The 27382-nt window shown below is 38.5% G+C and overlaps 1 protein-coding gene across 1 annotated transcript in view; it reads right to left on the bottom strand.

Moving 5' to 3' along the window:
• LOC135978161 (cilia- and flagella-associated protein 47-like) overlaps nt 1–27382 on the bottom strand; it is a 387250-nt gene that overhangs the window by 269800 nt on the left and 90068 nt on the right. The window contains exons 8-9 of the mRNA XM_065579202.1: nt 22394–22505; nt 3662–3799 (exon numbers count right to left, since the gene is read on the bottom strand). Of these exons, the coding sequence (XP_065435274.1) occupies nt 3662–3799; nt 22394–22505 (250 nt within the window). The remainder of the gene's footprint in view (nt 1–3661; nt 3800–22393; nt 22506–27382) is intronic.

Raw genomic sequence — 27382 nt, 5'->3', positions numbered from 1 at the left:
ATCCTTGCAATTATAGAGAACAAAGAACTTCAATTAGAAGTAAAAACGTATCTTAATACACCTACTGTTGGCATTTGTAATGGTAACTAATTTTCAATAGACTATTCTTCTAGGACTTCACAATCTCATAAGATTTGCCAGAAAATACTGATAATGAGCTAAGGTAGCAAGGTAAAATCACCTGAAAGTAGCCTAATATTGCAAACAAACTGATGTGCATTATTATCAGTAATGTTTCTTGTTATTTCACCACCAGCAGCAACAGAAAAAACCTGCTTTTTGAGAGTAATAGGAGACATTAGTGGAAAGTTTAATAGACACAATTTTCTTCAAATTCTTTGCAATGAAGCTTGAAATCAAAACTTCAAAGACTCACATCTACAAAACCAACTAGATAAGAGCATTAGTAGAATTTCTTGAAAAAGCTATTTTCATTTCTTCTTTAAACTAGAGAGGCTTGCAGCATGGATATATGATCAATGAAGATAAAAATGAATCACACTTATATCAGTAACACAAATGCTGGCATCTCTTTTCAAATTATTTTAAAAAATGTTTACTCTAAGAGCTAATTCCTGTGCCTTATGCACTAGGGACCCAACCCTGCAAATGCTTGTGCCCTAAGTTAACTTTAAGCATGTGAGTAGTCCCATTCACTTCAGTGGTACTACTCAGGTACTTATGGTACACAAGTGCTTAAGTGTTTGCAGGATCAAGGCCTAAGTCCTCCACTAGGTGCTGAGTAGTAAGATGATTTTTGGAGAGGCTTCTGTAGAATTGTTGCTACTGCACTGATGAATGCACAGCCTTTACCACTGTGCATTCAGAAACGATATTAAGTTTGCTGCTCTGTTAACTGATATTTGAAGAGTCTTCTAGTCAAAAAGTCTAGGAAGAGCGTATTTTTCATCCAAAGATCTACAAAGGCAGGGGTTATCGAGTGCGACTGCTTCCTCGTTGTGTTTAAAGTTTGGGCCTGCAAGTATATGAGGGACTGCAGCTTCTTTCTGCTTATGCACAATTTCTAAAAAAAGGGCTCTAAAAAGTGATGGGTATGGAAGGCAGGGAGCACAGATCTGTATTTCTGATATATTCAAAGAACTACATTCACTGCTAAGTAACCTTTTGTTAGAGAAAGATATCACTTTTGATGCAAAATGATATTATTACTAGAATTATAACAATTCATTATTATAATTTAGATTAATACAAAGTTGCCTTTTTCTTTTCTGAATGTAAGGAGATATTTACAACAGTGTTCATGTATATGACTCTTAGAGATTATAGTAGCTCACATTCTTCTATTTTTGCATGCAGACATTAAATAAGCATATAAACTAGACAAAGAAATGCATAGGAAAACTCTGCTTTCTGTCCACAGTTGATAGTCACCAAGATTCTCAGAGAAGATGACACCTACTTATCTATAAAATCATATTTATTTCCTACATTGTCTCTTTGCAGAGATCCTGGAATGCAGCTTTATAAACTTTTATTTTGCTTCTAAAATTTTCGTATTATTTTCCTTTATATAAAGTTGGAAATATTTAAATAAATGCTATGGTGATTTGTGCCCTGCATAGTATATTTGGTAGGACTCTTTCATAGCAAGTTGTAAACATGATTACTATAGAAGGTTGTAAATGAAAGAACTATTTTGTCAGAAGACAAACAACAGTAGCCATCTCCAAGTATACAGGATACATCTTCTTTGTTTCAAGACACCCAGTCTGGCATTAACATGGTCCTTATCTTATTACATTTGGGAAATATTTTATAGAAATTATCTTCTTAAATCATGGTTCCACTTACAGTGAAGTTATCTATTTATTCCTCAACTGCTTAACATTGTCTTAGCTTTGTATGAGTTGTTTATTTGCACTGTTTTGTATCTAAATGCAAGCATTTCATACAATGCCTCTGACAACATTGCTATAAGAATGTATGAATATTTTATGTTTATAGAATCAAAAAACCTTACCATAACTTGTAACTAAAATAAGAATCCATTTGAATATAGTTATATTTATATTAAATGATTTATATTTATTGATTGGCTTCTGTTAAGAAACTGAATTAAATAGTTTTTGTTCAGATTCTTAGGACTTAGTTTATAAATGGGTATAAAATAAGTGATCTTAACTGTTTAGATTACTTTGATAAATTAAACACAATTGACTGACTTTTCCTTTGTCCACTATAAAATGTTTTAGTTGTCTGGTATACTAAGGCAGGATTCGCTACTGATTTGGAGTAATAGTTTATTTCAGCCTTAATTTACCTGGGAAATGTGTTCTCCTAACCCCCCACAGCACAGCAGACCCTTAAAATTGTAATTTCTGCTGGAAGCTCTCCAAAAGACAGACATAAAAAAGAGACTGTAAATGAAATAACCATTGGCAATTACTTGTTTATGTTTCTTTTACTTTTTCTCTTTATTAATAAATAAGTCATATTTTATTTGACTTTAGCTCTGGTGTCCCTAACACATAAAAAGGTCACATTCAAATAGTGGAGTTCATATCCTTGACTTGGTATTGAGAGAACCCGTTTCTATGATATGGCCTACCATTGCTTGTTTCTCTACATAATAACATTTTAGTAATTTGCATAATAAAATTAGTTGGTGCTTAACACCTTAAAACACTGCTTTTTTGCCACACTATTTCCCGTTTGTCAGTACAGGCCCTCAGTTTTGGGAGGTTAATTAGCAGTAACAAAGAGGTGGTTCTGCTCTTCCAAATTAGGCATTATATCTGACTGCCAAGTCAAGAGAAAAATGCTGCATAAACATATTAATTTAATTACAGTTTGTAGAACCACTTATCTTGTTGACAGACATTTCTGAAATACGCAGACGAGGCTGCTTTAGATGTGGCAAAATATATTTTGAAAACATTAGGTACTGCTGTGTGTTCTGATATTGATTCTCCTTTTAACTTATCTCCATATGATTTATCTGGAATATGAGATCTGAAAATTCCACTGCTAGAACCAGGAAATTTGAGAACTAAGAGGAGCTAGTAAACAATGGGTCAGTTGGAGCTGGAGAAGGGGTCCCATAAATAATATCAGCCCCAAATATATGGTACCAGAAGCAAGTGTGCTTACAACTCCTACAAAATCTGTTTTCTCTGATTTGATACCAACGGCACTTACAGATCCCAAGAATGGGACTTATACTGACAATATTCAAAGAAGAGCGTGTGATTTCCTATAAAACAAGTTGGTTTGATATTCTGAGACAGTATCTCAGCAAATTTCAGGAATCCCCTTCTATCCTGTCCTGAAACAATCACATCAGTACTATTTGGTCTGCCATCAAAGAAGAATAACTTTAAAAGTAAAGCAAAATGTGTTAAATGATTTCTTCTATGTTTAAGCTATCAGTGTTATCACTGGTTTTGAAAAACAGCAGACACTTGACTGCTAACAGTGTTGCAAAAAGAGAAAAACAACAATCAAAGCTTGAAGCTACATAAAAATCTTTTGAAAAATCAACCAAAAGACAAGCTTTTGTACACATATGCAATAAACTTTTGGCTATGCATTATTCACAGGCACGTGGCTTGGCACATCAAATATGCATTTCATTTAAAAATGAATGATGATAGGGGTTTATACGGATTGATAATGAAATTACCCATAATAATAAACATACCAGTGTTTGCTGCATCAACAGTTTGTGATGTCTCTGTTGACAATTTCTGAAGGGCCTGTTCACCATCTGTCTCCTCCGGTGAGCTGTTATGTCGAGACTGCTGTTGTTCTTCAACTTCGACAATAAATGAAATTACACCTAAAACAAATAGGTACCAGATGTTATATTAACCAGGACATTAGTTTTATAAGATTGTCTGCCAGACTTATATTAATGTTGCTGCTGCTCTGAACTAATAAAATATGAGGCAAAATCTAAATTCCAGGTGTCAGCTATCCAATTATAATTGATTGTGAAAAAGAATACATCTTTGATGAGTTCAAGGAAATGAACCCTGCTTCCCATTTTTTTTTCTTTCTTCAAAAGGATAATTATTTTAGCAGCTTACACAAAATAATTAAAGGCCAGTAATAAGGAATGTAGATAAATTATCAAAGCCCGCACCGCTTCCTGTAGCTCCCATTGGCTGGGAACGGCGAATCGCGGCCACTGGAAGCTGTGGGTGGCCATACCTGCGGACAGTCAATGTAAACAAACGGTCTTGCAGCCCGCCAGTGGATTACCCTGATGGGCTGCATGTGGCCCACGGGCTGCAGGTTGCCCACCGCTGGCTTAGAGTGTTGATGGACTCCGTGATTTTTTTTTTTTAATCACTGACCACAGTAATCTGGTTTTGCTGTTGCCATCCAATATACGTCATTGCTTTAATTTTCCTGAGCAATCATGTATGACTGTCATACAATTTTGGGATTGAACTCGTTTTGTAATGGAATATTTAGTGTCTATTAAATATCCAGAGACTGCAAAATTAGGCTTTGTTTACTGCACTGGCAAATGACCCATTCGATTAAAAATAAAGAATTTTATTTAATCTTAAAGAAAGTACAAGTTCCAATACATACATGGTTGCTTTAAGCAATACTGATGACACTCCTAAACATTTGAAAGAGCAGCTTGGAAAGACCTAGGCTTTGTTACTTGCATTATGTGCCACTAAATATGCACTTTAATCAACACATCTTCTTGAAAGGACTATATTTCCCTACTAATTGACTTTTGTCACACTCAGTATTTTATTAGATTCTAGAGACACTTAAAGCTGAAACAGGTCTACTAGTTGCACTTTTAGGATCTGCACCAATTTTTCAAATTTCGACTTGGTACATCAATCAGCATATGGCATAAGGTTTTAAAATAGGTTTAATGTTTGTCTCCTGTACTTGCCATAAAAACAGTTTATTTTGTTGCATTTAGGCTTATTTTATGATACTCTATAATGAGACATTATACTCCTTAATACTCTTAGTGTTCATTTGAAATATGTTCCACAGGGAACTTTTTAAATTGTATCTTATTAAGTATTTGGTGCATTACCTAGCTGGGCAAAATATTCATGGTAAAATTTATTTTTATTGAGTTCTTTTAAAGTTCATGAAACATTTGGGAAATTGGGGCAGTTTTATAAAATTTGCAAAGAAATTTAATGAAAAAGATTTTTGACTATTACGATGTCTAACACCACTCTGTGGTACAATTCTGCATTTGTTTCTTTTCTTTTTTTCCCCCTCAAATTTTGAGCTGAGTTGGTTGGTTGTAATGGATCACATCAGTCAGATGATATTGGTCTGGTTCCCTGATTGAATGAGTTCACCTTGTTGTCAAGAGGTTTGACTGAAGCCATTTTGATTCAGTTTCTCGGAGGGAGTAGCTGCATTTGTGTACTCTCTCTCAGCTAACCAGAGAAAAATATATATTATCAGCTGCAGTATGCTGCAGTCCTTACTACAGTATGTGTGGGGGAGTTAACTGCCCTTCAGCTCAAAAGGACTTCCCTTAATCACATGCTTCCTCAAATGGCTCCTGTCACTTGGTGCCTACTGCATTCTCATATAATTTTGGAGAGAATCAGTTTTAAATCAACAATGGCTTCACTCTTATGTTAATATTGTTATACTAATAAGATGGTCAAGTGAAAGAATGAAAAAAAGAGAAACAAAATATAGCTGTAAGTTTAATGGTGGCCCACTCAGCTGTAGTCATGAGTCACAGTACTGTCTCCAGAAGCAAAATAGTTCTGCTCTTTCTCCTCTGGTGTTTTGGCCTACTATGTTAGGTGGATTCCACATCACGTTCAGCAGGTTTCACGTGCCAAGAAATAAAAAAAAATGACTTGCACTAAGATGCTGGGTTACTTTCAGTCTTTATACTGAAATGAAGCATATCAACTTCAAACTACTGTAGTCTCTTTTTCTGTGCTAGATAGCATCTGAACAGTACCACTATATTGAACCAAAATTGAAAGCAATAAAAAGCAGACATGCATTTAAATGTAGAGGAATGGACCATTTTCTTTTTAATGTTAAGGTGTTAGTCTCCAGAACATAAGGGTTTCCCCTTTAAAGAATTCTATAACTCCCCACCACAAAAATCCATTTCTAAATACCTAATTTTACAGATTTCTGAAATTATACACACTATGAAACCTATAGATACCACTTGAATAAATGGTAAGTTTTGCAAACACCAGGAAATGGAGAGTAATATAGAAAGTGGTCTTAATAGAGGTTAGAGGTATAATCAGGAAACAAAGAGATTCAATCAGCAAAAAAAGCAGGTTAATTAATGTGGGATAAAACAGTCAGGGCAGGGCAGTCCTACATTACCGCTTAAGTCAATCTACTTTACATCACTCATAGCACCAGTGTGGACAGCGCAAATCTTAAACCGAATCAATGCATGATCACTCAATCCAAGGTTATTTCCTATGACCAGCTCTTCTATGATTCCTCACTACTTGCCAAAACCAAATCTAAAATTGCATCAGCTATGGTTGGTTCGGTGACAATGTTATGAAGAAAACTGTCATCTAACACATCCAGGAATAACGGGCCGATCACTATTAGCAGTATGTATTCTTCACTCTACATATGGGAAGTTAAAGTCTCCTATCACAACACAAGTCCCAAAAGTATTTCTCTCTCTAATAACATAAAAAAAAAAATCTCTGTCCTTATCTGACCCTGGGTGTCAAAAGCAAATCCCAACACTATCCCATTAGGGCCTCTTTTACAATCTTTCTCCAAAGTGATTTTGTTCCAAAAGATTCTGTTTTGTCCAGACTATCGCTTTTCTTTACTATTCACCACTTCATTGATGCACAACACTACTCCATCACCTTTACCTTTACTCCTCTCTCTCCTAAACAGCACATATGCTTCCATACCTGTATTCCAGTCATGAGTACTTAATCCCTATATGTGCTTTAACCTCCTGCACCAGTAGTTCCAGTTCCTCCATTTTTATTGTCCAGACTCCTTGTATTTATGTACAATCATTTTAGTTGTTTCTCTCAAACCTCATATGATTTTCTAGCCAGATTAAATTTAGTCCTTTCACTAACTGTGACAACATACTTGACTCAATATTTGTATTTACTTTCGCCTTGCTGTCCATTCTCTTACCTTATAGTGTTTAGTATCCCTTGCTGTATCTCCTGTGTATTGAAGCCAGGTGTGGAGATTTCATGAGTCTCTCACACCCATCTCCATTCATCTCCTAGTTTAAAGTCCTTCTGATCGATTGTGTGCCTGCCTTGATCCTATCATATTAATATCCCAGGTACTCAAGTGGAGTCCACCTGTAAAGAAGAGCCTTCTTTGTGTAAATGCCTCCCAGTGGTCCATCATCCCAAAATCATCTTCATAGCACCAGCACCTTGAGCCATCTGTTGGATCTTCATTATCTTTCCACATTTTGCCCTCCTTCATTATTCTACTGAAAATCGCCTGAGCTTCCACTTCTTCAAGCATCTGACCCAGCTAGTGTAATCATCCTTGATCCACTCCAGTGGGAACCTAGCAGTGTAATTTGTCCTGACCTGCAGCAGAATCAGCAGATTTTCACTGCTCCCATCAGGATCCTTTTCAGCCTTCCATCCACAACTCAGATCCTTGTTCCTGCAGACAGTTCATTCTTCTGTTCTCTAGATCTGGTGATAGGTTGCCGCCTGTTGACTCTTCTGAGTATAGAGTCCCTGGTCACCTAGACATGTCTCTTCCTGGTGTTGGTATGAATTTGTTTTATGGTCTCTCTCGCAATCCCCTGTACATCCTCATTTTTCCTTAGGCTCCAGTCTCTGGCCTTCAATATCTCTTCCTCTCTTCTACAGGCACTGGCTTCCCTTCTTTTTTTCCTTGCTACCCCATCATCTGCCTGTTTCTTCTCCTCCTCATCCCTTAGTGCAGCAAATATGTTACTCGCTGTGATTTCATCACCACTAGTTGGTCTCTTCCTCTGCCTGGTCCTCATGGTCATGTTCTTCCATGGGTCACCCTCCTTTTATGGGAGTCTGCCTTCCTGGTCCTTTTGTTTGACAGGTGTCTGCAAATCTTGAGTTGTCTATACCACCTCCTTTCTTGCATACCTTCAAAGCCCCATCTGAATTCCATCATAGTCTCCAGCTGCAACTCTAATTCTTGAATCTTCTCTGTCTTTGAAAGAACGAATACTAAAATACTGGAGTGTGAATTTGATATTAGGTCTCCAGAGGTCAAAATGACAGTGTAGGTTAAATCTGAGGAGGCATCACGTTACAGAGCACAAACAGTGAAAGACAGACCATCCTACTGTAAGTACAAATCTGGAAGTCTCTATACCGGAAAGATGTCAAGAATTCTGAGCAAAATTCAGTGGGAGAAAAACATAAACATAATGTAAATGATAACTGGGTGTTTAGGATTCTTTATTGTGATTTATTAGATGCCAAATACAATTACAGTTCCTCAGTCACCAAAGCAATTCTTCAGTTAAACCACCATCCTGGTTAAAAAGTGATGTGCAAGTACTGATTAGATAGTTAGTTAGTTATTTTATTATTTATCTATAACAAATGGAAAAATGGGGAGATTGACAGCAATGAGTACAAACTGGCAGCTAGTTAATAATCTATAGCCAGTAAGATTAATGACAATAAGAAGTTGTTCTTGAAATATAATCAGGAACAAATGAAATCTTAACAATGGCATAGGTCCAATACTAGATAAAGATGGTACAATTGTCAATCATGCTGTAGAAAAGGCAGAAGTAATTCAATAAATATTTCTGTTCTGTGTTTGGAAAGTAGCAGGATGATTTTTCATGTGTTGCAGTGATAGTAAAATACTTTCTATTCCATCAGCAACTAGAAAGGATGTTAAAAAGCAACTATTAAACATTTTTAAATGAGTTGGAATGAATAGCTTGCACCTAAAAGTATTCAAAATAATTGGCAGAAGAGCTCTCTGAATCATTAGTGTTAATTTTTAACAAATCTTGGAACACTTAGAAAGTTCCTGAGCACTGAAATGACGCTAATGTGCAATATTTAAAAAGTAAATGGGATTAGCACAGTAACTACAGGCCCATTAGACTGACTCTGACACCAGGCAAAATCATGGAAAGATTGATATAGTTACTCTATCGGTAAAGAATTAAACAATGGAAGCATAACTAATGTCACAACACTATTTTATGGAAAATAAGTCTTGTCAAACAAGCTTGATATTTTCTTTGAGACTAACAATTTGGTTGATAAAGGTATCTATATTGATACAATATATTTAGCCTCCTCTCAGACATTTGCTTTAGTCCCATGTGACATTTTGACAAAAAATAGCACTAAACAAAAATCAATGTATCCCATATTAAATTAGTTAAAACTGGTTATCTGATCAATCTAATAATTTACATGGGAAAATCACCATCCTGCGAAGGTGTTTCTAGTTGGGTCCCACAAAGATCTAATGCTGTTCAGTATCTTTATCAGTGATCTAAAAGAAAACATAAAATCATTGCTGGTAAAACTGCAGATATTGGTGGAGTGTTAAATAATGATCGGGATAGGTCAATTATACAAACTGATCTGGATTGCCTGTTAAGGTGGACTAATTTGAACAGCATGTGTTTAATATAGCCAAATGGAAGGTCATACATCTAAGGGCAAAGAATTTAGGTCAGGCTTACAGGATGGGGACAGGATCCTGGAATGGAGTGACACTGAAAAGGCAATTAGGGGCAGGTTAGATAACCAAGTTAATGAGAGCTATCAGCATGATGCTGTAGCTAAGAGGGCCAATGCAAACCTGGGAGGCACAATCAGAGCAATATGGAGCAGGAACAGACAGGTAGTATCAGGTCTATATACAGCATTAATAGGACCATTACTGGAATACAGCTTACAGTTTTGATGTACATACTTCAAGAAGAATGTTGACAAATTGAAAGGGTTCAGAAAAGAGCTACAAGAATTATTCAAGGACTTGAAAGCATGCCTTATAGTGAAAGACTTAAAAAGACCAGTCTATTTAGCTTATTGAAGAAAAGGTCAAGACATGAGTTGATCATGATCTAAAAGTACCTCTATGTGGAAGAGTTTTCTGAGACTAGACAGCTCTTTATTCTAGCAGACAAAGACACAATGAGATCCAGTGGTTGGAAGCTGAAGCTAGAGAAATACAGACTGGAGTGGAGATAAAATGTGTTTGGTTTTTTAAACAGTGAGTGTAACTAACTATTGGACAACTTTCACAGGTATGTGGTGGATTCTCCAGCACTCACAGTATTTAAATCAAGACTGGATGTCTTTCTAAAAAAATATGTCATAGTTCAAAAGAGAAGTTATATGTTTGATTCAGAAATTATTAGGTGAGCTTCTATTCTCTGTTACACAGGAAGTCAGACTAAATGATCAGAATGGTCCTGTCTGGCCTTAAAAATCTCTGAAAGTTGCTGGGAATTAATAGAAATATAACAAAATATTAAAGGACAGGAAGAACAGTGTCACTGTATGAGAAAATATTTTAAACACTAAATAATATCTGTATAGTTAGAACAGAAGACCACATGAACGGCCAGACTGGGTCAGACCAAAGGTCCAACTAGCCCAGTCTTCCGACAGTGGCCAATGCCAGGTGCCCCAAAGGGAATGAACAGAATGGGCAATCATCAAGTGATCCATCCCCTGTCGCCCAATCCCAGCTTCTGGCAGAAGCTTATTTACTTTCTCCATACCAGTGGATTTTATAGACCTCTATCATATTCACCCTTAGTCGTCTCTTTTCCAAGCTGAAAAGTTCCAGTCTTATTAATCTTTCCTCATATGGAAGTTCCATACCCCTAATAATTTTTGTTGCCCTTTTCTAAACCTTTTCCAATTCCAATACATCTTTTTTGATATGGGGCGACCACATTGATACGCAGTATTCGAGATGTGGGTGTACCATGGATTTATATAGAGGGAATATGACATTTTCTGTCTTATTATCTATCCCTTTCTATGATTCCCAACATTCTGTTTGCTTTTTTGGCTGCCGCTGCACATTGAGTGGATGTTTTCAAAGAACTATCCACAATGACTCCAAACAAAATAACAACCAAAGAGTGGGAAAAGCGTCTCCATTCTTATTTGTCATCCAAACTCACCTACAGGTGTAACCATGTTTTCACTTTACTCATTGGGATTTGTTAACCTTGGACCCTTTATCCCTGTTTTCTAAGTATTTTTCTTGACTTTTATGCCATATATCTATTAAGATATGAACTGGGTTTGCAAAATATAATGGTTGGGATTTTCAAGAGCTTTCATTGTTGGATTACGACTCCTATTGACAACAGTAAGTCTCCTATTGACTTTAGCAGGTGAAGAGTTAGGCCAATACTGAGGGTTTTTGAAAATACCACTGTTTCTCAGTTGTCCTTCAGCATATATGCATTTCAGAACAAAAATACTAAACACTGAACTATGAGTAGCAACTGGAAAAAATAGTTCTTAAATACAAATTAAAATGTAAGGAAAGAGCACAACGAGATGGTTATTTTCCTTGTCAGATCATTCTTTAAGATGGTTTCTTGGTAAAAATATCATTGCTATTTTTTTAGTTTTAGGATGCAATATAAACCTTTTGTTCAACCACAGCCCACATACTGATGCAGCAATTTTGTTTTATATTATTGCAAAAGAAGCAATCTCTTTAAACAGACAAAGGCGGTTTTATTTCCCATTAAAACGGCATTGGCAGCATCATATCTCACAATATGAGATTCATTGGCCATATACAGTAATACCGTACACTTTAGTGAAGTGGAAAATATTCAACTTTTTTCCTTTTGTATAAATGGACCGTACTAACTGAAGGATTTATGGGCAAAATAGAAATTCTCTGAGCATGATTCTTTTCTAGTTTTAAACGGATAGTAAAATGCATTACTCTGCTCGCAATGTCCCAATATATTGTCTTCAGACAATGAAAGAAAGCTATTTTGTGCTGGAATTGATCACATTAATCTGAAAATGTGTGGAATGGTTAGCTAGTGGTTTAAATACTACAGACATGTTCTTAATGAGTGTGACTGTCTTCTTAAAGATATAGTACAATAGTCTTGAAACAAATATTTAATGTGCATTAGAGCACTCTTTTTGTAAAGTGTGTTCTAAAATGATGGGGTCTAAATTAGCTGTTATCGCTCAGGAAAGAGATTTTGGAGTCATTGTGGATAGTTCTCTGAGAACATCCGCTCAATATACAGCAGCAATCAAAAAAGCAAACAGAATATTAGGAGCCATTTGTAAAGGGATAAATAAGAAGACAGAAAATATGATAATGCCACTATATAAATCTATGATATGCCCACACCTTGAATACTCTGTGCAGTTCCGGTCATCCCATCTCAAAAAGGATATATTAGAAGAAAAATGTACAGTGAAGGGCAACAAAGTGATTAGGGGTATGGAACAGCTTCCATAGCAGGAGAGAATAAAAAGACAGACTTTTCAGATTGGAAAAGAGATGACTAAGGTGGGGATATAATAGAGGTCTATAAAATCATGTGGAGAAAGTGAATAGAGAAGTGTTATTTACCACCTTCACGTAACACAAGAACCAGGGGAGACTCAATTAAATTAATAGGCAGCAAGTTTAAAACAAATGAAGTACTACTTGCTACTACTACAATGCAGTCAACCTGTGGAACTCATTGCCAGGGGATGTTGTGAAGGTCAAAAGTATGACTTGGTTAAAAAAAGAATGAGAAGTTCATGGAAGATAACTTCTTGGGGCTCACTTGATAATTGCTCTGTTCTGTTCATTCCCTCTGAAGCACCTGGCATTGGCCACTATTGGAAGCCAGTATGCTGAGCTAGATGGACCATTGATCTGACCCAGTATGGCCAGTCATATGAGTTCTAGGCTGGCTTTAAATTAATAAGTCTGATATATGAAGCTATGCCTTTGGTCAGTGTGGGAGAGAGGGACAAATCCAACCTGTTTTCTGAATGATGCTGTGAAACCAATTTACAATGAATTTATATAGAGAGAATCTTGACTTAAATAAAAGCGAGTGAAAGTTCCATACTGCTTCTGTAAACCTAAGTAGCTTGCTGGGAACCAGGGCCGGCTCTAGGCACCAGCAAAACAAGCTGGTGCTTGGGGCGGCACATTTTTAGGGGCGGCATGGCCGGCGCCAGAATGCCGTCCCTAAAAATGTGCCCCGGCCGCCCTAGCTCACCTCCGCTGCTGCTGCCACAGCACGCGAAACAGCTGATTCACGCACCGCTACTTGCCCTCCCACCCAGGCTCTCAAACCTAGGAGGGAGGGGGAGATCCCGAGCGGCCATTTCGCGCGCCGCTGCTCCCGCTCCCTCCCAGGCTTGAGAGCCTGGGAGGGAGGGGGAGAAGTGGCGCCCGCGCCGCGGCCACTCGGAGTCTTCCCCTCCCTCCCAGGCTCTCAAACCTGGGAGGGAGGGGGAGATCCCGAGCGGCCATGGCTTGAGAGCCTGGGGGGAGGAGGCAGGGCTGGGGATTTGGGGAAGGGGCGGAGTTGAGGCGGAGCCGGGGGTGGGGTAATTAAAGAATGGGGGGGGGGGCGGCCAAAATTGTTTTTGCTTTGGGCGGCAAAAATCCTAGAGCCGGCCCTGCTGGGAACAGAAGCTCGCAGACTTCAAATACAGGCAAAAAGGGAAATTGAAAGTGTGTTGATACCTGTTGCCAGGCTAATGTGTAGGGCCTTACCAAATTAATGGTCCATTCTGGTCAATTTCATGGACAGAGGATTTTAAAATTGGTCAATTTCATTGTTTCAGATGTTGACCTCTGAAATTTCATTGTGTTGTAACCATGGGGGTCCCGACAAAATAGGATCGAGGGGGGAGGGTTTCCAAAGTTGTTGTGGGAGGGTCCCAAGATTGCCACCCTTACTTCTGTGCTGCCTTCAGAACTGGGCTCTGAAGGCAGCAGCCTCCGAGCTTTCTGCAGCTAGAGGAGGTTCCTGGAGGTGGATAGGATCTCCCTGTGCTACTGGGAGCACCCCAACCAGAGGCTCCTAGCTGCTAGTCCAGACTAGTGGCAGATTAAGGCAGGGGCCCCTGGCCAATTCCTCCCCCCCAAAAAAATGAGTGCCCGAGCCCTGGAAGAAGCCCCAGGGGTGAAAGCCCTGATTTGGTCATCCCAAACCCCAGCAGGAGCTGTGGGGGAAGAAGCCCCAAGCCTGGGCGCATTAAGCCTGTATGCAACCACAGAGGATGAAGCCCAGAGCCAGCTGGAGCCACAGGGGATGGAAACCCTGAGCCGGGTGCCCCAAACTCCAGCTGCAGCCACAGGGTGGAAGCCCTGAGCCCAGGGTGTCTGGGCTGCAGCGGTTCGGGCGGAAGCCCCTAGGCCCGGGATGCCCCGGCTGGAGCTGTGGGGGGCAGAAACTCCGAGCTCAGTACCCAGAGCTGTGGCAGGAGCCACAGGGGGAGGAAGCCCTGAGCATGGTGCCCAGAGCCCAGCTCCCAGACTGCTGCGGTGCAGAAGTGAGGGTTTACCATCCTCACTTATGCACTGTCTCTGGAGGTGGGTCTGATCTCAGCAAGAGCAGCCATGCAGGGGAAGGACAACTCCTGTCCCTCCCCTGCAAGGCCAGACTAGCAGCTAGGAGCCCCTTGCTCCCAGCAGCACGGGGAGATCAGATTTTACGGGGAAGGTCTTATTTCACAGTCCATGACACATTTTTCTCGGCCGTGAAATTGGTAGGGCCCTACTAATACTTATATGAATCTCTCAAATTACCTCCTAGTCAAAAAGAAAAAACTGTGGGAAAACCTGCTGACAGATATAATTTGCATGTTATTCAGTGGAATTTCATGAAGTACTTAATGTTGTACTATTCAGAATTTGTTATACTTTATTCTTAGGAAATGAGTTAAAAGTGTGATGTAACTGTATATATGAGGACAGGCACAAGAAAGTTGTGTGCCATAACCTAAAAGTTAGTGGGCTCCGATTGGGTACTCGAGCCCAGGGTGCATGGAGGGGAGTGAGGACTGTATCTGAGGTCTTACTTTGCTCTGGTGAGAGACTCCAACTCAGGATTGAGACAAGATGGGAGCCTTCAGCTACGGACTGGAGCTGACCTGGTGGAGTAGGAGCAGTGAAATGCATAGGATTTGGCAGCAGTGAGCCAGATATCATCTGATTGGGTGGTGACCTCAGCAATCAGGGCAGCCCTCAACAGTCATCAGTGGAATGAACCAGACAAGAGACAGAGGCAGACCACAGCCATCCACAGCAGTCAAGTTAAAAAAGAGCTCCCCCCAATTTTTGCCCACTTTGCTTCACACTCATACTAGATTTATGAATGTGATTGAGGTGGATTGGGACTTTGCTTTGAATAAGAGCTACAGGGATCCCTGAAAATAAACTACCAATTAAAAGGCGAGGTTGTAGAAACTGCCTCTATGCTGTCATTATCCTCAAATTACATTTTAAAGCTAAAATGACCAAATCTTTATACAAATACAAGGGCCGATAAATTAAATTAGAGAGCTCTGCCAGCAGAAGCTGCTGTACCATTCTAAATCATTAACTCTACAGGGTGTCATACAGCAGCCTCACACAATGTGGAGGTACTGAAGGGAAATACAGTTAAGCCAACAATGTACATAAACTATAGCATTCTGACAGTATTAGCATCCTCTTCATGAACTTATTTATATGGTGTCAGAGCTCCTGTTTTCTTCCAAAAGGAGCCCTGATGTGGCTTGGCTTGTTAGGGTAGGCAAATATACCACCCTCTTCCTAAAGTAGGGTATAGATGTTCAAGGTAATAACAACATAAAAAGACTTCCCACTAAATTTACAAAATACATAAAAATAAACTAAGGATGCTAAATAAAATTAGAAAATGGGCCCACTCCCACCCATCCAATTGCAGATCTTATATGAATACAAAAGATACCACTGAATACAACTGTACAATCAAATGCAAGGGAGGGAAAGACAATTGAAAGAAAGAGGGGAAGAGTACAGTTGATAACAAGTGGATTGGCAATACTGCAGCTAGTCTATTTTCTGTACAGTTAGTCTCCCAATTGCCAATGCTAGCAAAACATCTCTCTCTCTCTGGCCTTTTTCTTATAATCTAACAGAAACAGAATGATCTGCAAAAGAAAAGCTGCATGTATTTGGCACACAAATAAAGATAATCAATGGCAGGTTTCCACATGGAGCACGTATTTGTTATTAATGTTTGAAAAATCTCTCCGTATTCTCTCCTCCTCCGTAGCCTCTTCTTCCCTTTTTCTATTAGTAGGCATGTTGTAACATTTGTTTATTGGGCTGAAGCAGGTGTTTGTTTTAATGAAGGCAAGTCGCTCCATATTCCCCATGGAGAAGTAGTTACATATGTTGATGACTACAGCATAGGGGTGTCAAACATACAGTCCGTGGTCCCAGTCAGTTAGAAACACAGTATGGTGTGCGATGTTTATCCAAAGAGGGAAGTGTAGAATTCTAGACCAATGTTCTATCGCAGCTGGTGGCAAGGAAGTTGATGTGCAAATAAAGGTCTCCGAGAATGAGGTATAGTGAAAGACTAGATGAAATGGGTGCAGAACTTTTGGCCTATCGTTAGGACTTTGGTCACTACAAGTGCCTTCAGAGAACTCCTTCACCAGTAAGTTGAGACAGTGTGCAAAATAGGAGATGGAAATGAAGTTGCTGCTGTATCTAGTAAGGGAACCCAGAGTGCACTAAAGGAAATGTAATCAGTGGTGAATGTCCACTAACACAGCACTTTATGGTGTGATGAACTGCAATCTATACTACTTAGCACAGACATTCCAGTGAGGAAAAAAATATTTGTCCCCAGCCACTCTGGAGGAGTAATAGCCTCTATCTGTTTGTGGAAGGCGTAATCCTGAGAAAAGATGAGCAGATCAAATGCCAGCATCTTTGCACAAGGAATCTTCAAACATTAGGGCTGGGTGTGTTCTTAATAGTATTCTTAGCCCTTCTAGGCCTTTTTTTTTTTGGACACACTTTAAAGGGGAACTTCAACAAATACACCATTATAGTTGTGTTGCACAGAATGAGTAACTATTTAATGCTTTAGAAAAGAATATTTGGAAATCACTTTAACTTAATTTAGATTTTATAATCTATTACTTAAGAATGGCTCATGGGGGACTTCTCTCTGGAGCCAGAACATTGTATGAACTGGTTATTAAGTCTTATTTCTACATTAAGGCAAGTCTATGACTAAAATTAATTAGAGTATATAATCTTAGCCCAATCTTAGAATATTTCCAAAGAGATCTTAAGAATGATCTGAAAGGGCTGACTTTTAAACTGTGTCCCTTTTCAGCACAATAATATTAAAATAGGAACCTGGAAAACACAAGAAATGTAATTTTACCATTGCAATTTCATGTAACAGAATACACCCAGAAAAAAGTATGTTTGAATGTAAAAGAAAACTGAACTCCTTTTGCTCAGAACTGCAGTTTATATCATAAGAAGCACTTCATATCAAGTATAAATTGCAAAATGTATTTTAAAATTATATAAGGAACTAAATTAAAAGAATATGAAGGTTGCAAAGTGAAGCACCTTTAGGTTACAAAATACTAGAATTAAGGTTGCTTGTGCAGATGCATTATGATACTTTTAATTACATAGTATTTTTTCCAGAGGATTAACAGTGCCACTGAATGAGTAGCTGTTCAATATTTATTTTTATCCTCATGATTCAATGTGTGGCACCATGCATTATTTTCAACACAGTATCCAAATGCTGTACTGAACCCAGAATTATTAATTTCCTCATGGGCTTTTTAATGGTGCTCTCATTGTAGTATCTTAGTTCTTTACAAAAGTTAATGAATTTATCTTCATAACACCCCTGTGAGTTGACAATGTAGTACTCTGCCCATTTTACACATGAAGAACTGAGACACAGAGATTAAAGCCAAAATTGTCATAAGTGTCAAATAATTCTGGGTGCCCAATTTGAGATGCCCAGTTCCTGATTTTTGGAGTACTTAGTATTTTATAGCATTTTATATGTTCAGAGCAGATCTCCCATTGACCTTGGTTGCAGTGACGAGCAGTCAGCCCCTCTGCAAAGTGTTTCAAGTTGGGTACTCAGGCCTGGTCTACACTGGGGGGTGGCAGGGGAATCGATCTAAGTTATGCAACTTCAGCTACGTGAACAACGTAGCTGAAGTCAATGTACTTAGATCTATTTACCGCACGTGGTGTCTTCACTGTGGTAAGTTGACGGCTGATGCTCCCACGTCGACTCCGCCTACGCTTCACGCTCCAGTGGAGTACTGGAGTCGACAGGACAGTGCTCGGTGGTCGATTTTTCGCATCTAGACTAGACGCGATAAATCGATCCCCCCGCTGGATCTATCGCTGCCTGTCGATCCAGCACGTAATATAGACATGCCCTCAGAAAATAAGGAGCACACTGTGGATACCTGTGAAAATGTTCATTCCCTCTGAAGCACCTGGCATTGGCCACTATTGGAAGCCACATAGCCCAGCATCACATAGGAACTCTGTCACAGAGGCAGGAATAGAATCCAGGTCTCCTGGGCAGTATTCTACTGCCTTAACCATAATACCATCCTCTCTCATGCCCATCTAAATAGGCAGACTTTTAAAATAAAATTAAATAAATAAAAAACAAACAACACTAAACACCTCTTTCTCTGCTACACAAAGCAGAGAGAAAGGACTCATGACTCTGTATTCACTGCTGAGATAGTCATAAAAGAACTTAGATGGAGTTGGGTCCACAGCTCATTAAGTAACTCATATCAAACATTCAGCTCTCTTAGGATCATGCATAAGGCTACAAAAGACATTATTTCACAATGGGTTGTGAAATAGCGCCATAGGAGTATGCACACCCTGAGGGAGGAGTGAATCTGTGTTGCCAATACTGGAAAGAGAAATTTCTATTTACAGTCTCACTTCTGTAACTACGTGTTTCAGATTGTAGTCAGTAGACAACTGATCATTACTATGGCATTCTAATATTATCTACAATTGCTACTACTCAGCTGGTTAACACTGAAGTCAGATCCACTTTTTAAAACAACTGTCATTTATTCTTCTAAAGGAAAAATTCCCTTCCCAAAGGAAAAAAATGGGAATTTGGCCTTCTGTTCTTCAGCAATAGTCAGTGTTGATGTCTTATAATAAAATACTAGTATTCAGTACATACTGATGCTAAATCATGGGACAGTAAAATTAATTTTAGACATCCAAGTCTTTATTAGCACAAAACAGGACACTTCCCAGTTATCAAAGAAATAATTAAGCCATTGTGTTTCAATGCACGGGTCACTAGCACACTCTATTTCTACCCTGCCCTTGAGACAGAGAGAAAAAGACCAGACTGAAGAGCAAGGGCTCCTTCCATCTTTTGTAACTCAGAGAAATGCTGTCTTAGATTACAGGACAAGAGCAGACTCCAGGCTCTGCTTTTAATTCTTTGGTGCCAGTAATGTTATTAAGTCTACATTTTTCCAATTTTCTTTGGAAAACTAGGCTCCGATCCTGCAAACACTTAAACATGTGTGTAACTAGGCACATGAGTGGTTCCATTCTAGTCAAACTTCAGCGGGACTACTCTTGTGACTATAATTACACACAAGTCTTTGTAGGGTCTGGTCCTTACGGTCCACACACAATTACAATGATAAATAAAATTAAAATGACCAGTCCCAAAACCATCAATTATAGCTGAAGAGCTAGCAACAATTACAGTTAAAGTTGCACAAGCAATTCCATTGCAACCCCTTGATTTCAGTCACCATTAGTTTTCTGAAAATGCCAAATATTGAACTTAAATTTTTTAGATATGGTTCCTGCCTGAAGTTAATATTTCTGGAAAATTAGGCCAAAAATGGTCCAGCCATTTTCCAACTTTTATTGAATAGTACTAGCATTGACACAGATGGGAGCAATAAGTTTAAATTTAGCAGGCAAATAGTTCTCTTAAAAATCACAAGAAACTTAACTACACATTTACATATTTGATTAATAAAAATTGCTAACTAGGAGCCTGACTAGCCAGACAAGCAGCTGAAGTTCCTTCACTTGTTACTGTAGAGAAGAAGAAACAGAGGTGGTCAAGCCCCTCCTCCCTTATGTAACTTGCGGTGCTGAACATTTAGTGCCACAAGATGGCTCTTGTGCAATCCTCAATGGAAAATGATTTTACAGAAGTCAGCAAAGGTGGGTCCCTTCCCAATGGCAGGAATATATCCACACCTCCTTAAAGAACTGCGCGTTTTTTTAATGTGGCCAACTAATAGGCCTTTCAAACCACACATTACGTATGCACAAGAGTTGAATAACATCATTATTTTAAATAATTAGAGCTGAACATTCAGAAGGACTATGCCACTGGAACACAAGTGACTAATTTAGCCCAAAAATGCAATACTAAGGAATGAATTAGCTTTACATGGTGAAATATCAGGCTCCTGAGGTATAAACTTTTCTATTACATTGAAAACATAGTGTTCCCCGCACATAAAATATTCACTGGCATATATACAATGAGACAGGGCTCTGTAGAAATCCTTGTCTCATTCAGCAAGGTACACAGGCTGAGGAAAGTGTATTCTCTTGCTCAGAACACAATAAGTAGGAAAGATACAGGATATATACATATTTAGTAGGGCTGTCAATTAATTGCAGTTAACTCACGCAATTAACTAAAAAAAATTAACTGCAATTAAAAATATTAATTGTGATTAATCGCACTGTTAAACAATAAAATACCAATGGAAATTAATTAAAATTGTGGATGTTTTTCTACATTTTCAAATATATTGATTTCTATTACAACACAGAATACAAAGTGTACAGTGCTCACATTATATTATTTTTATTACAAATATTTGCACTGTAAAAGCAAAAGAAATAGTATTTTTCAATTCACCTCATACAAGTACTATAGTGCACTCTCTATCATGAAAGTGTAACTTACCAATGTACATTTTTTTTAATAACATAACTGCACTCAAAAACTAAACAATGTAAACCTTTAGAGCCTACAAGTCCACTCAGTCCTACTTCTTGTTCAGCCAATCACTGACAAACAAGTTTGTTTACATTCTCGGGAGATACTGCCGCCTGCTTCTTATTTGCAATGTCACCTGAAAGCAAGAACAGGCGTTCGCATGGCACTTTTGTAGCTGGCATTGCAAGGTATTTACGTGCCAGATATGCTAAACATTCATGCTTCAGCCACCATTCTGTTAAAAAAATAGTGTGTTAATTAAATGTGTCACTGAATTTCTTGGGGGAGAATTGTATGTCCCCTTCTCTGTTTTACCTGCATTCTGCCATATATTTCATGTTATAGAAGTCTTGGATGATGACCCAGCATATGTTGTTTGATTTACAAACACTGTCACTCCAGATTTGACAAAATGCAAAGAAGCTACCAATGTGAGATTTCTAAAAATAGCTATCGCACTCGACCCAAGGTAAAAGAATCTGAAGTGCTGTCCAAAATCTGAGTGGGACAAGGTGTGGAGCATGCTTTTAGAAGTCTTAAAAGAGCAACACTCTGATGCAGAAACTACAGAACCCAAAACACACACACACAAAAATAATAATAATAATCAGCCTTCCGCTAGTGGTATCTGACTCAGATGATGAAAATGAACATGCATTGGTCTGCTCTGCTTTGGATTGTTATCGAGCAGCACCCGTCATCAGCATGGATGCATGTCCTCTGGAATGGTGGTTGAAGCATGAAGAGACATATGAATCTTTAGCGCATCTGACACGTAAATATCTTGTGACGCCAGTTACAACAGTGCCATGCGAACGCCTGTTCTCACTTTCAGGTGACATTGTAAACAAGAAGCAGGCACCATTATTTCCTGCAAATGTAACCAAACTTGTTTGTCTGAGCAACTGGCTGAAGTAGAACTGAGTGGACTTGCAGGCTCTAAAGTTTTACATTATTTTATTTTTGAATGCAGTTATTTTTTGTACATAATTCTACATTTGTAAGTTCAACTTTCATGATAAAAAGATTGCACTACAGTACTTGTATTAGGTGAATTGAAATGTACTATTTCTTTTGTTTTTTACAGTGCAAATATTTGTATTCAAAAATAAATACAAAGTGAGCACTGTACACTTTGTATTCTGCATTGTAATGGAAATCAATATATTTGAAAATGTAGAAAACATCCAAAAATATTTAAATAAATGGTATTCTATTATTGTTTAACAGTGCGATTAATCGTGATTACCTTTTTTAATTGCTTGACAGCCCTAATATTTAGATTATGCTATTCAAACTAACCTAAGTGGGGTTTATGGAGAGAGGAATGGTTTATAGATTTGTACTTGTTTATTATTATTATAAAAATGACAGTATAAAAACTGAACTTTTTTTTACCTTTAAATATTCCTCGTTTCCATGCAGATACATTCAGAGTGTAAGCGGTTGTGTCATCAGCTTCTACAGTGAGGTTTGGAGTACCAGCCACCATTGGAAGATCTGAAGTCACCTAGGAAGACATATTGCACACACAAAAATCAAATACATCCTTGCTAACAGCTTTGAAAAGTAACATAAGGTATAAACAATATTGTAAGCAATAATAATTATAATATCTGCTCTTATATAGCACTTTCAATTATCAGATCTCAAAGTGCTTTACAAAGGAGGTATAAATCCTACTCCTTCAACACAGTCTTTGGTTGACTGTAAAGTGGAAGGAATACGCACAATACAAGAACTAGCATCACATACAGAAAGTATCAGGTATAAATTCTGGAGCCACTACTCAAGTTATATAGCATTAAATCATTAAGTCAGTCAATGGGACTACTTAAATGTAAGGAAGGAATCAGGCTTTCAGGCTTTCAATCTTTTGCATACATTTTCCTGAGAACAAAAATAGGTGTAAAGAACATTAGATACTAAATTTACTAAGGAACATTTTAAATAGTGTTGTGTTAATATTCATTCTGGCCACTTATGCATTATGTAAAAAATAACCAGTAGTATGTTTTTGAAGTTGTGTGTCTATAACTTAGGCGGAAAGGCAATTAATTGAATAAGAACTGAAATAGCAAAAGATTTTTTACACAGATATTAACTTTGCAGACCATAATTATTTTTACAAAAGTACAAGCTCACAGAGACCATACTGCAAAGTTTGCTCACAGCCAAGAATCACTGAAAAATTAAGTCTAGTGTTCATAATGGATTTGGAAATACAAACTTTTATTTGAATTTGACAAAACTCCTTGATTTTCCCTTTAACTTGTCCCTGGCTTTTCATGGCATATTTGCTGGAAACCAGACTGCCAACGTAGTCATAGTCACTAAGATACTTTGATGGTTAGAAATACCTAGCTATGGTAGACAGACTGCAGAAAGTGTGGTTCCACATGCCATTGTTTCTCTTGCCTTAACTTCTGTAAATTTTCTCTCTAGGCTCCCTGACTCTTCCCTCTCCAATCCAATCACCATTTCATAAGTAAGGATCCAATTCTGTCACGGAGGTCACAGATTCCGTGACTCCAATGGACATCCATGACTTTGGCTTCAGCAGCGGAGCTAGAGTAGCTGTCAGCCCCAGCCCAGGAGCAGCAGCTCCGGGCCAGAGCAGCAGCTGGTGGTCAGCCCCCGACACTGGTCCCAATACAGATCCTTGGGGGTCACCGCTATTTACCTCTCTGCACTGTAAAAACTGGCCATTTATTTCTGCTGCTTGTTTCCTATCTTTTAACCAGTTACTGATCCACGGGAGGACCTTCCCTCTTATCCCATGACTGCCTATTTTGCTTAAGCCTTTGGTGAGGGACCTTGTCAAAGGCTTTCTGAAAGTCCCAATACACTATATCAACTGAATCGCCCTTGTCCATCTGTCTGTTGACCAGTGGTGCAAGTAGATTTGAACTCTTAGCAGTACGGTACTGACCCCTCGACCCCCCCCCACACACACACACAAAAATGTTCCGTGACTAGAGTCCTGCATGGATACAAATTTATACCTGTGGATGTGGATATCCGTGAATAGAAATTGCTATCCCCTGAACCATCGGGCTCTCCCAGGAACCTCAGCGGCAAAAGGAGCAGAACGTGGAGCCACCACTCCCATGAGCCAACGCCCCACACGGGACGCTCCTCCGCTGCAGCTGAACTGCTTCCAGCCCCACCCCTAGTCCTTCCACACAGCTGCGTCTCCTGCCTGGGGTCTGTACAGTCCCGCCAGAGGACACTGGTGGGGGCGGAGATGGGGGCAGTACAGCCGCCGGTGTGGGGCACTGGCCCCTGGGAGCGGGGGCTCCACGTTCTGCTCCTTTTGCCACAGCTGTTCCCTGGAGAGCCCTGCAGTTCAACGGATAGCGATTTCTAGCCACGGATATCTGCGGGTATAAATTTGTATCCATGCAGGGCTCTACAATTCATACTTGAAAATGCATCTTTCCAGTATGGCGTACTGGCAATAAATGTTTTAATGGTATGGCGTACCTTCCCATGGGGGCTTAACTTGCACCACTGCTGTTGACCCACTCAAAGAATGCTCATTGATTTGAAAATTGATTTCTTAATTATTTGCTCCATTATCTTTCCGGGTACTAAAGTTAAGCTGTAAGGTCTGTAATTCTCCGGGTTGTCCTTATTTAACCTTTTTATAGATTGGCGGTATATTTGCCCTTTTCCGGTCCTCTGGTATCTCTCCTATCTTCCATGACTTTTCAAAGATAATCGCTAATGGCTCAGATATCTCCTCAGTCAGCTCCTTGAGTATTCTAGGATATATTTAAATCAGGCTCTGGTGACTTGAAGACATTTAACTTGTCTAAGTAATTTTTAACTTGTTCTTTCCCTATTTTAGGGTCTGAACCAACCTCATTTTCACTGGCATTCACTATGTTAGACGTCCAATCATTACTAACCTTTTTGGTGAAAACTGAAACAACAATTATGTCAGAATCTGAGGTTTCATCTTAAAAAAAACCAAAAGTTTTTGCCTTCAAAGCCGAAGATAAAAAGCTTGACAATGTGAAAGGCAAATAAAAAAGAGCCCCAATTTATTACTTTAACGTGTCATTGGCTTAAAATAATCTAATTATGTTTTGGAGGCCTGATTCATAATATTGAATGCTTTGGGTTAACAATACTGTAGAACCTCATTCTCTTCTTTAAAAATATCAAAAAATATGAAAACTTGTAAGTGGAATATAAGTAGCTCACATTGGGTCAAATCCTGGCTGCATTTAAGTCAATGGGAGTTTTGAAATTGACTAGTGGGGGAAGGATAGCTCAGTGGTTTGAGCATTAGCCTGCTAAACCCAGGGTTGTGTGTTTAATCCTTGAGGGGGCCACTTAGAGATCTTGGGCAAAAATCATTACTTGGTCCTGCTAGTGAAGGCAGGGGGCTGGACTCAATGACCCCAGGGTCCCTTCCAGCTCTATGAGATAGGTATATCTCCATATATTTTTCAATGGAGCCACGATTTTTACCCCTCATCCTTTCCTCTATCTGTTTTGTTTTAATGTTTGTTTGATGTAGACTAAAATCTCTGTAAAAGGTCCTGCAGAATTATGGCACTGTATAAATACTTAATACATTAAATAATAAAATGATAAAATAATTGAGTTTTGAGCTAAATCAATATTCCAGTCAGAAAGGCTCGATGGTATTTCTTCCAGCTCTGTTAATTATTTCAGTGCTCACTGTACCCAGCTTGTCAAGCACCCACGTGGAAGACTTTTCAAATTCAGCAAAGATTATTGTTTCAATAGTAAAAGCATTAGCTGCTTGGATCAATTTTTTCCTCCCAATTGTTAGCTTAGTCTTTCTTGTCAACAAGCTTTATTTATATTTTCTGAAGAAAACAACAAGTCTAATGTTATCTTGCTTTTGGCACTAGAGCCATTGATTGGCCTTACCATTATTCTTCTGTACATCATTTGTGTTAATATAATCCTTGTCAGATCACTGCAAGAATGTGATACTATTTCCAATAAAGACAGTTAGAAAAGCAAGCTACATAATTCAGGTGATCAGTAGTTATGAACATTTGAAAAGCCACTGAGAATAAAAGTTTGAAAGCAATGAAAATATGAATTATGTGTTTTTCCTCCGAGATGTTTTACATTTTTACTCTATCAACATACACATTACAGTATTTAAATAATGTTTAGATTGTGCTACAAAGTGACAAATGCAAAGAAACTGAAGGCTAACTTTTCCTCTTGTATTGTGCAAATATTGAATTGGACATTGCAAACATTATTTATGTATTCAGTGTACCTGGCGCTGTCCCACTGAAGCCATAGGACCAGCAGATAGTAAGGCTACTTTTATTTAGATTTCTAAACAATGAATTTAGGAGCCTAACTTTAGACACCAGGTTTTGAAAATGGAGGCTTATACATTTAAATAAATCTTTTTTTAAGGAAATAATAATAGATTATTGGAAATCATAGATGATTTTGAATAATATACTTCAAATAGACACAATTCCTTTCAAAGTCCCACAGTGCACAGGACAAGTATGCACACTGCACTATCATTTAGGATGGTGCAGCCTACTCCTCTGGCATTCTTGGCCAATGAGGAGGATTTTATGGGGTAGTCCTTTTCCTGCCCCATCACTGTCAGAGTAACTTTTACTCCCAAGGGGCACTAGAACTGTGCAACCTTTGTGTAGGACAATTAGCATCCTCCCCTTACACAAGGGAAAAGGAACCACTTTGGTTCCGTCCCACTGTTACCTGTGCTAGGTCCAGGGACAACATGGCTCTTGATGATTTAGAAATTTAAGCAGGGATTTGTTTCTTTATAAATATGTATATAGTAATATATAGTAAAATGTGCATATATATATTACACATGTGTATATACGTACATATACACTTTTAAAAATACATCAGTTTACCTTTAAAGTCTTCCCTGCTTGAATCTGTGCTTAACTGAATTATCCTTTTTCAGGGACTTGTAGGCCATATCCATTAAGACAGTTTCAATAACTTTCCTCACAATTTATATTAAACTTTATCTATAGTTAATTTGTCTTCTGACTCTCTTAAAATAATTGAAACATATTTTCTCCTATTCGAAGTTTATGAATTTCTCCTGAATCTAAAGAACCATTTAAAACATCAGTGAAAAGCTCATTCATTTTCATTAAAATTTACAGAAGTTACCAGCACTTGGGACGTTACTTTCTTTAAGGGTGTCTTATAAACAATTGTGCATCTGATGAACAATTCTTATAAGCTACTGTGTTATTTGTACACTATATAATGTTGCTCCTTTACTACAGGTAAACTGAGTAATCTTCAACTTGGAGATTACCATGTGATGCCTGGGTAGAAAGGGTGGCAAAATAAGAATCACCCTGCAATTTCATTATCTCTGAA

This window comes from Chrysemys picta, chromosome 1, assembly GCF_011386835.1.
Source record: "Chrysemys picta bellii isolate R12L10 chromosome 1, ASM1138683v2, whole genome shotgun sequence".
NCBI classification, from domain to species: domain Eukaryota; kingdom Metazoa; phylum Chordata; order Testudines; family Emydidae; genus Chrysemys; species Chrysemys picta.
This window is presented reverse-complemented; position numbering and strand designations above follow the sequence as displayed.